The sequence below is a fragment of the Penaeus chinensis genome, chromosome 7, assembly GCF_019202785.1.
Source record: "Penaeus chinensis breed Huanghai No. 1 chromosome 7, ASM1920278v2, whole genome shotgun sequence".
Lineage (NCBI taxonomy): Eukaryota > Metazoa > Arthropoda > Malacostraca > Decapoda > Penaeidae > Penaeus > Penaeus chinensis.
The window spans coordinates 34,416,959-34,426,958 of record NC_061825.1 but is presented as its reverse complement, the minus strand read 5'-3'; the positions used below and the strand labels follow the sequence as shown (position 1 = coordinate 34,426,958).

Genomic DNA, 10,000 nt, shown 5'->3' with positions numbered 1-10,000 from the left:
CAACTGACGGAGCAGACGACAGAGGATTCGCGCCCAATATTAACCAATCACAAGCCTTGTCATAAATACCAAACAAAGCCGATGAATGGCGGGCTCGGAGGCCTGTTGACCAATCAGAACTATCGTTACATGCCTCCTGCGGCACAGTACGCTCACCCCCTAGCCAACAAACCCCAATTACACAAATTACCTTTAAGTCAAAGAAACCCACTTAATACCAACCAGTTCAAACAATCTATTCACACCAGAAAATCCGCTCCGCCCTCCCTAAAACCGGACCCAAAAGGCCCTAAACCCCCCAAACCCGCGGGGAGGCAAAACGAACAGCCGCTCGCCCCTTGGTCACGTGACACCCTAAGCTTTCGCGCCAAAAAGCGGCAAAAGGAGAAGGACCGAAACACGAAACACGCGCCGATCTTCTCCTCCCTTTTATCTCCCTCTTTCGCCCGTGAATTAGCCATGGATGTCGCCGAGACACAGACCGGACAGACCCACGTGAAGGACGAAGTAGGAGATCGCTGTCAGAAGCTCTTCCAGGATTTCTTAGAGGAGTAAGTAGAGGAAATAAGGAGGGAGGAATTCGCACGTCTTGCTCTTCCAAGTTGCTCGTTCTTTTCTCTCTCTCTTCTTCCCGTTTCTCTCTCTCTCTCTCTCATTCTCGTGTAATCCCGTCTTCCCCCCTTTCCTCCTTTGCTTATCGTGAGGTAGATCGTGTTTGTATAATAATTCAGACGGTAATTATGTATTCAATTAGTGTTTCTCTCCCTCTCTCTCTCTCTGGTTCTTTAATTCTCTCGTGTCTGTTCTATTTCCTCTCTTTCTTTCGGTTATTTGTTGTGTTGCTTTCTGCCGCGTTTCCTCCGTCTGTGCAAACAAATCCTTCAGACTTCGGAAGTACGTGTTGTTTCCTCCCTTTATTTTATTTTTATTCTCGGCCTTGTTGCCTTCGGGTTTTAAATGGCTCTCGGGATTTTGTCTCGCGCCGGAGTGAGAAGTGGCCGACAGAATCTCCTGTGGCGAGCGAGGGTTGGTCGTCGTTCGGAATGCCTTTGAGGGAAGTGTTCAGAAGGCCAAGGCAAGACCAGTCAAGGCGACTCTGGCATTGGGGGGATTCCTCTCGCTCTCGGCTACCCTAGGCCTACGGGATTTGTGCTGCGGAAACCCCTCCGCGTCCACAGTCATGGCCTCGATAGCAAGGGGGGGCATGAATGGTACCAGGGAAATTGGGGTAATTGTCAAATTGTTAATTGTCAAATTGGGGTAAAATACGAGTAATTGAGAGATTGATCAACCTAGTCCAATGCAGGGGGCACAGCCGTTGCAACCCCATCCCCATGGAGGCTGCTTCCCCCCCCCAACCACCCTGGACAAAGAGGAATCTACCATGTATGTCCGGCAGGATTGTGTGTATGACACCTGGCATCAGGTGTTGCCACATGTCGGGCGTATGCTCCACCCTGCCATGAATGTGTGGAAGATTATTGGTCTTCCATTGCGTGGGTCGAGGGCTGGTACCCCCTGCACTAGACAATTTAGCGACTTATTGTGTGTGTGTTATTCATATTTTACCCCACAATTTCCTAGGTACCTTAAATGACCTCCCCTGCTATTGGGATGAGGAACGTGGGGGGTTCGGGGAGGGGGGTAGGAGGAGGTGAGAGGCATTTATCGATACCAACATTGTGAGGATGCTAAAGTATTCTGAATATTTACTGGAATTTTACCCTTACAATTTTATCCCTAAAAGTAAGGTAGAGCATGAATGCTACCTGGGAAATTACAGGATATAATATGAATAGTATACAGAGAGTCAAATATTCCCCCGCCCCCCCCTGCCCAACTCCTGCAAGACAGGTGGTTGCAGGGAGCTGTGCCTCCTACATTTAACTGTATTCACCAGTTCTCTTTATTTGTATTTTATCCTGCAATTTCCAATACAATTCATGCCCTACCTTGCAATCGGGGGCCAAGATTGTAGGGATTTGGGTAATTTTCACGGCAAATGTCCTATATATAAGGGTATTAGAGAGAGAGGAATATAATGATGTTACTATTGTTGTAATCGATTATGCAGAGGTATTCTGAATATTTACCAAAACATTTTGACTTCCCTGGCAATCTACTGTAAACTAAGGAACCCATCCAAATATTTACAAATTGATAGCTTTAACCATGTATATTCATTCAGGATAAATTTTAGACATTCATGAAAGTATAGTTTGCTTCATGTAAGGTACAAGATAAATGTTGCCTGTAATAACCAGACTGAAAATTTTAAGAAACTTCAACTATGACTTTTTTTTTGTATCTTAATAAAGTTGTTCAAAATTAAATATTTTATTATACATTTACATAATGACTGCACTTAAATAGGGAAAGCCTTATGACATTCATAAAGAAGGGCAAAATCTATATTTACTTATATGTGAAATAATCAGTGCATAGAAATATTAATGGCAGAAGTGAAAATAGGAGTGACAAATGCTGCACGGAGAGTAAATACACTCCAGCCAGGTGTGGGTCAGGGCCAGAGCCCTTCATAGAGAAATACAGTGATTGGGTGGGAGAATCCTTAGGGTAGGAAGATTTATGGTTCATGTGGGGAAGTTTGTGGATTCCCAGGAGTAGCTAGAGTAACAGGGTGTTTGCATTTTTATGTGTGCATCTCTAAGCATATCTTTCCTTGCATGTATATTGTTGCATGTTTGTCTTAGATTATGTGAAAGATATTTTTCTGTCACTGTGTGGGTCTATTCTGAATATTTTTTGAAAATTATATTGTGTATATATATTTTTGCTTGGAAACTTATTGTAAAGGTATTTTTGAAGTAGTATATTAAAGAATATGCAGTTAATCTTCCCTGTGTGGACAACCAAGCTAGAGCAAATTGAAGCTGATATTCGGTATACATGTGAAGATAATCATTCTTATGTTTATTATTGCATTAAACTATACATATTTCCCATCCTTCACTTACACACAATCAGTTCATAAACTCATTGGTGTAGTAATTTATTTAGTCTCATATAAGTGATAAATCCATCTTTTGATTAACCAACCTCTTTCAAACCAAGGTTCCAAGAAGATGGAGAAGTCAAGTACCTGGAAGATGCACGGGATCTGGTCAAGCCTGAACGCAACACACTAGAGGTCTCTTTCACCGATATTGACAAGTACAATCAGAACCTGGCCACCACCATCGTTGAGGAGTATTACAGGTGAGAGGGTAGAAGATACAAGTTCAAAATTGGGAATTTCCTATAACAAGAGGGGAATACATATGAAAGGGTTGACTCCAGCTGTTCAGAGATTCATTCCAAGTAGCAGAACTGTTGTATATTTTCATTTTCAGTGGTCATTGACTAAAACTATTTTCTGCAGCCTTCCTGATCTTCTGTCAAACTACATTTTCTCCCATCACGAAGCATTGATCTCTGATACATATACTTGCTACAATGCTGCTGCTCTTTTTGTTTTCATAACCATAAATGTGAGTAGTTATATCATTGATATTCTCTCTTGTTTTTATCAGTATCTACCTCATTACCACCACACTTAACCCCCCCCTCCCCACAGAGTCTACCCCTTTGTCTGCCGTGCTGTCCGCAACTTTGTACGTGATCATGCCGAAGTTGCAGTTGAGAAGGAGTATTTTGTCAGTTTCATTGATGTTCCCACAAGGCACAAGATCCGTGAGCTTATCACACACAAAATTGGTACTCTCGTCCGTATCTCGGGACAGGTGAGTTTGTGCAAGAAGCTTTTTCAGTTTTTTTATATGATCTGAAAGATATCATGATGTTTTGTTTGTGTTCTATTTTATGTTAATAGAATTTTCATGAATTCTTCATTTGAATGTTGTTCCATCAAGTAAGCTACTGCAATTAGTAGCAATATTGTCTATCTTTGAATATATGGTAATTAATCTTCCTTTGAGTTTTTTTTTTTTTTTTTTTTTTTTTTTTCAACTGGATATAAAGTAAGAATTTATCAGTATTGGGGGGGGGGGGGCTTTGTGTGTGTGTGTGTGTGTAAGATAAGCATTTTTGCTAAAGAATATCATTAGGAAAAAAAATTGTTTTCTTACATGTAAAAAAACTTGATGTAAAATTTAACACTGACACTGAAATTAGTGGTATGAATAGGCCTAAAGCAGTGATAATTTTATTATAGTTTAAATTGTATAGTTGATAGATAATACTGTTGGTACTGCAATCACTTACAATTTGAGTATAATTTATTTTTGATAACTGTAAATACTCTAGGTACTGAAATCTGTGCTAAATCTTTCAGGTCGTTAGAACCCACCCCGTGCATCCTGAACTGGTAGCAGGAACCTTTGTGTGCCTGGACTGCCAAAGTGTCATTAAAGATGTGGAACAGCAGTTTAAGGTAAGTTTCTGGAATGTTGGTTTAACATTTACATCAGCTCATAATACTTTATTGTCTAGCTATACTTTGATTTCTCTCTCTCTTTCTCTCTTTCTCTCTTTCTCTCTTTCTCTCTTTCTCTCTTTCTCTCTTTCTCTCTTTCTCTCTTTCTCTCTTTCTCTCTCTCTTTCTCTCTTTCTCTCTTTCTCTCTCTCTTTCTCTCTTTCTCTCTTTCTTTCTCTCTTTCTCTCTTTCTCTCTTTCTCTCTTTCTCTCTTTCTCTCTCTCTTTCTCTCTTTCTCTCTTTCTCTCTTTCTCTCTTTCTTTCTCTCTTTCTCTCTTTCTCTCTTTCTCTCTTTCTCTCTTTCTCTCTCTCTCTCTCTCTCTCTCTCTCTCTCTCTCTCTCTCTCTCTCTCTCTCTCTCTCTCTCTCTCTCTCTCTCTCTCTCCCCCTTCTCTCTAAAATTAACTTTCTTTCAAAATCAGAAATACTTAACTTTTTTAAGTGTTGTTGTTAGTAGTTTAATTATTTTTATTATTACCAGTAATGTTAGTCATTGCTATAACTAGTATAGCTTGTTGTTGTTGTTATTAATATTATTATTATTATTATTATTATTATTATTATTATTATTATTATTATTAAAAAACATTCGTTCCCTTCCAGTACACCCAGCCCACCATCTGCCGCAACCCTGTATGCAGCAACCGACAGCGCTTCATGCTTGACACCAACAAGAGTCGCTTTGTGGACTTCCAGAAAGTGCGCATCCAAGAGATCCAGGCTGAACTTCCACGAGGATGCATCCCTCGAAGGTGAGGTGAAACTTGGGTTGGTGGTAGTGATTTAGGTAGAACAGTTGTTTTCCACCCCTTTTTTTATGATTTTTTTTTAAGATTAGGTAATTCTATAGCACCTTTTGGAAAAGGTATGAAAGATTATAGTGATGTGATGTTTGGCAGGCTTGCAATCCATAAGGTATGAAGATACATGTAATAAGATTCAATGAATTACGAAAGCTAGATGTATATATCTGATGTACTACCCTAACATTAGACAAATTATAATGTGTGACTCTAACAATTTGATCTTACCTTTGATAGTGTGGAGATTGTGGTGCGAGCAGAAGCTGTGGAGAGGGCCCAGGCTGGAGACAGGTGTGATTTCACTGGTACCTTGATTGTTGTTCCTGATGTTGCTGCCATCAACCTGCCAGGTGCAAGGGCTGAGAGTTCTGCCAGACACAAAGGTTGGTGTTTTAGCATAGTGGGATTTTATAATCAGAGATGGGTATACCATTTTGTTGGTGCTTTAATTTTTATCTTTAATTAATCATTTTATTGAGAAATTTAAGCTTTGATTTACTAAGCCTAACCTAGTTCTAACAAAGAGATGATAGTTATAGGATTTTTTTCAAGTAGTGGTGATTGAAGCTCCTTCCTTTTTGTTTTTGTTTACTTTGTCGTAGCTAAAATAAAAAATAGTAGAAATGTCTTTAGTATACAGATAAATTACAGTACATTACTTGATCAAGAAGCCCTCCATTCTGCTACTCCGGAGTTCCAATTATTATTATTTTTTTTTTTTTCAGGTGATGAAAGTGAAGGTGTAACAGGTCTCAAAGCTCTAGGTGTACGTGACCTTAACTACAAGATGGCTTTTCTGGCTTGTTCCATCACACCTACTAACCCCAAGGTTGGTTTTACTTCTTGAATTGACATATTTGATGGAGTTGCATAGTTGAGCCTATTGATGCCAGGATGGCATGTATACATATGATGTCCACTGTGATATTTGTGGAATTCATGTCACACAAATTGCAATTAGAACAATGAAGGGAAGTACAGGGAAACACATGAATATGCCAAAGGCATTTTTGCATTTACTGCTTCGTCAGGGCATGATGAAAAAGTAAATGCAAAAAGGCCTTTGGCATATTCATGTGTTTCCCTGTACTTCCCTTCACTGGTCTGCTTGCATTGTGATCTTTGTGTATTTTGGTTATACATGGATGGCTCCACAAATGCTTAGGTAACACCAAAGAGTCCATAATTATTATTGGGAATATAACTTTTTCTATGAAAATCAGGGAATGGTGTAAGCAAATGAGGTCATCTAGGCCAAGTAATCAACTGCATGACTAAGCACCGCATTGATCAAACAAAACAGCAGTGGACAGTGCATGTTTTAGTCATTTAGACCAACTATTAGTATACTGGAGGAGATTTTTGATTGTGTTAAATGGAATGAATCTTACAAGAGTTGACATAAATTTTTACAATTAAATGTAAACAAACTCCTTGGAAAGAAGTAACTTCACAGGATTATGAAGATAACAGAAACAAGCTCTCTCTCTCTTTTTTTTTTTTAAGGAAATAGATTTTATTATATTCAAACTAAGTATTCATAATGGACAGATGATAATCTTTTTAGTGTTTTGTATTACAACTGAACTGCAATTTCACCCGTTTGGGAGAAAGGAAACCTTTTTTGAATTTGCTGAATCTTACCTAATTAAATGAATGAAATTCCCTCAGTTTGGTGGAAAGGAGATCAGAGGTGAGGAGATGACAGCTGAAGGCATTAAGAAACAGATGACAGAGCTTGAGTGGAACAAAGTCTATGAAATGTCCAGAGACAAGAATCTTTACCAGAATCTCATCTCTTCTCTCTTCCCTACTGTTCATGGCAATGATGAAGTCAAGAGAGGTGAGACTTCAACTTATTTTGGGTTAATGTTTGAGCACATGATGTGTTTATAGTTTGTGAATTTGCCTATATTTTCTCTGATTATGATTTTTTTTTATACTTTACTAACACCCAACTTTAATTTACAATCAGGAATCTTGCTTATGATGTTTGGTGGAGTGCCAAAGAACACAATAGAAGGCACTACTCTCCGTGGTGACATCAATGTTTGCGTTGTTGGTGATCCTTCTACTGCCAAGTCACAGTTCCTGAAGCAGGTTTGTTAGCTGAAGGCAATGTTTTTACTGATGCTTTTTTCCTGTACATCCTAAATTTTCAAGATTTGCCCTTAACATCCAGACTTCAAATTCCTCCTTACCCTTCAACTACTTGATAGTTAACTGTAGACTCCTCACTTCTTGCAGTCCTTCATCTGTTTTAAGTATTATTCAAGAAGGATTTACATTTGAATGACCAACCTTCCATCCTCCTCCAACAGGTGTCTGACTTCAGCCCCCGTGCTGTGTACACCTCTGGCAAGGCCTCCTCAGCAGCTGGTCTCACTGCTGCTGTTGTCAAGGATGAAGAATCACATGAGTTTGTAATTGAGGCAGGTGCACTCATGTTGGCAGACAATGGTGTGTGTTGCATTGATGAGTTTGATAAGATGGATGTGCGTGATCAGGTGGCCATTCACGAAGCTATGGAACAGCAGACCATCTCTATCACTAAGGTTTGTATGAGGCACATTCTACCATTATTTGATAATGACAATTTATGTGAGGCTTGTGTTGCAAATATTCTCTCTCTCTCTCCTCTCTCTCTAAAATTACAAGTTCTCAAGGATATGACACACTTCTTCCACAGGCTGGTGTTAAAGCCACATTGAATGCTCGCACTTCCATCCTGGCTGCCGCCAACCCGATTGGTGGCCGTTATGACCGCACAAAGTCCCTCAGGCAGAACATCACTCTCACTGCTCCCATCATGTCACGTTTCGATCTGTTCTTCATCCTTGTTGATGAGTGTAATGAGGTTTGTAGCATTGTATTTTCCTATTTTGATCTATGATATGTAATGATAATTTTTTTAACGTAATTTTTTTAACGTTTCCCAATTTATGACCGCAGTTATGATTTTACTTTTGTTATGAACTTGGGTTTCTTTTCTATTACGGATTTGCTTGATATAAGAAATTTGAAAATCTCCCAGGTTAATCACTAATTGCTAAACTTAATAAAAATGATTAGATTGATAGAGACAACATTTATCAACCCTCGCTGAAAAGTTAAGAAAGAATAGCATGGGTGATATAGCCATTATACCAGCAATCAGTTTTCTTAATTAAACATTTATCACAGGTAACAGACTATGCCATTGCAAGAAGAATCGTTGACTTGCACAGCCGCAATGAGGAGAGCATTGAAAGGACTTATGCCCTCGAAGAAATCCAGCGATACATTATGTTTGCTCGACAGTTCAAGCCAAAGATTAACAAGGTGAGAGTTATGATGAAATGTGTGAATTTGTTGATTTGTTTTATTTTGGCTGAGTCAATTTTTGTTTAGTTTTTTTTTTTTTTTAACTAAGAAAACTTAAAAAATTATCTTATTTTTTTCCCTTTAATTTGAGAAACCAAGAATCAAAAGAAAGGACATAAATTTCACATTATTACTCTTAATTGAATTAATCCACAGGAAGCAAGTGAATACCTGGTTGAGCAGTACCGCAACCTCCGCCAGCGTGATTGCTCTGGGGCTGCTAAATCCTCATGGCGTATTACTGTCCGTCAGCTAGAGTCCATGATCCGTCTGTCCGAGGGCATGGCCAGAATGCATTGCTCTGATGAGGTCAGTTGAAAATTGACCGATTTTTTTATTTGAGATATTTGGTTATACCCTCCTACACACACGTGCACACATGCATTGCTTCACATTTTCTATAATTAATAGAAAAAACAATGCTCCCATTACAGGTTCAACCAAAACACGTGAAGGAAGCTTTCAGATTGTTGAACAAGTCTATTATTCGTGTTGAACAACCAGATGTTCACTTGGAAGAGGAGGAGGAACAACAGGTAGAAGAACCCATGGAGACTGATGAAAACGTAGCACCAAATGGACAAATCAATGGTAATAAAAAGTGAACTATGGTTGGAGATAATTTTTCTTTACTATGTATGTTAAATATAATTAAAATAATAAAAAAAAAAAATTGTAATGAATAAGAAAACATTACTAACTCCTCCCTTCCCACTCACCACCAGGTCATGAGGAATCTGGAGTTGACTCTGATATCCTTAAAAAGAAGAAGTTGAAACTTTCTTACGAGTCATACCGCAATATGTCCAACCTCCTGATCATGCACATGAGGAAGGAGGAGGCATCAATGGAAGAAGAGGAGAGTTCAGAGACAGCTGGGTTGAGGCGCTCAGCCGTTATTAACTGGTACCTGAATGAGATCAGCGGAGACATTGAGACGGAGTCTGAACTTGTTGAGAAGAAGATGCTGGTCGAGAAAGTGTTGGATAGGCTGACCTACCATGTGAGTGTCTTGTAGAAGCTGGTGGAAGATGTGGTTTTAAGCTTTTATCTTTGTGTAATGTTCAGTTTTTAGGCATGTGCCATAGCTTTACTAATTTTGTTTTCTCTCTTTCTCTTTTCTTTTTATGAAAAGTAGAATAAAAAGGTGAGACACAAGAAAAGTTTGAAACAAAGAGGTATATGCTAATGAATTAATTTATTTTTCCCCTCTCAGGATCAAGTAATTATCCCTCTGACACGCAGTGGATTGAAAGGATCGACTGCAGAAGTTGAAGAAGAAGACCCAATGCTTGTTGTTCATCCTAACTACATCATCGACTCATAAGATGAAAAAGCGACAAACTAAGGAACTGTATATACACTGAAAATAAGGAAAACCAGAAATTCAAAAAATCTTA

The 10,000-nt window shown here is 38.9% G+C and overlaps 1 protein-coding gene across 1 annotated transcript in view; it reads left to right on the top strand.

Moving 5' to 3' along the window:
- The first annotated feature begins 364 nt into the window (after positions 1-364).
- The window catches only part of LOC125027131 (zygotic DNA replication licensing factor mcm6-B-like), a 10,272-nt gene continuing 636 nt past the window's right edge, over positions 365-10,000 (top strand). The window contains exons 1-16 of the mRNA XM_047615971.1: positions 365-551; positions 3,076-3,219; positions 3,578-3,743; positions 4,295-4,393; positions 5,038-5,186; positions 5,475-5,620; positions 5,963-6,066; positions 6,909-7,080; positions 7,213-7,337; positions 7,559-7,792; positions 7,927-8,094; positions 8,421-8,558; positions 8,757-8,909; positions 9,035-9,191; positions 9,326-9,603; positions 9,817-10,000. The exon at positions 9,817-10,000 is cut by the window's right edge and continues 636 nt beyond it. Coding sequence (XP_047471927.1) covers positions 460-551; positions 3,076-3,219; positions 3,578-3,743; positions 4,295-4,393; positions 5,038-5,186; positions 5,475-5,620; positions 5,963-6,066; positions 6,909-7,080; positions 7,213-7,337; positions 7,559-7,792; positions 7,927-8,094; positions 8,421-8,558; positions 8,757-8,909; positions 9,035-9,191; positions 9,326-9,603; positions 9,817-9,927 — 2,436 coding nt within the window. The 5' untranslated portion in view covers positions 365-459 and the 3' untranslated portion in view covers positions 9,928-10,000. The remainder of the gene's footprint in view (positions 552-3,075; positions 3,220-3,577; positions 3,744-4,294; positions 4,394-5,037; positions 5,187-5,474; positions 5,621-5,962; positions 6,067-6,908; positions 7,081-7,212; positions 7,338-7,558; positions 7,793-7,926; positions 8,095-8,420; positions 8,559-8,756; positions 8,910-9,034; positions 9,192-9,325; positions 9,604-9,816) is intronic.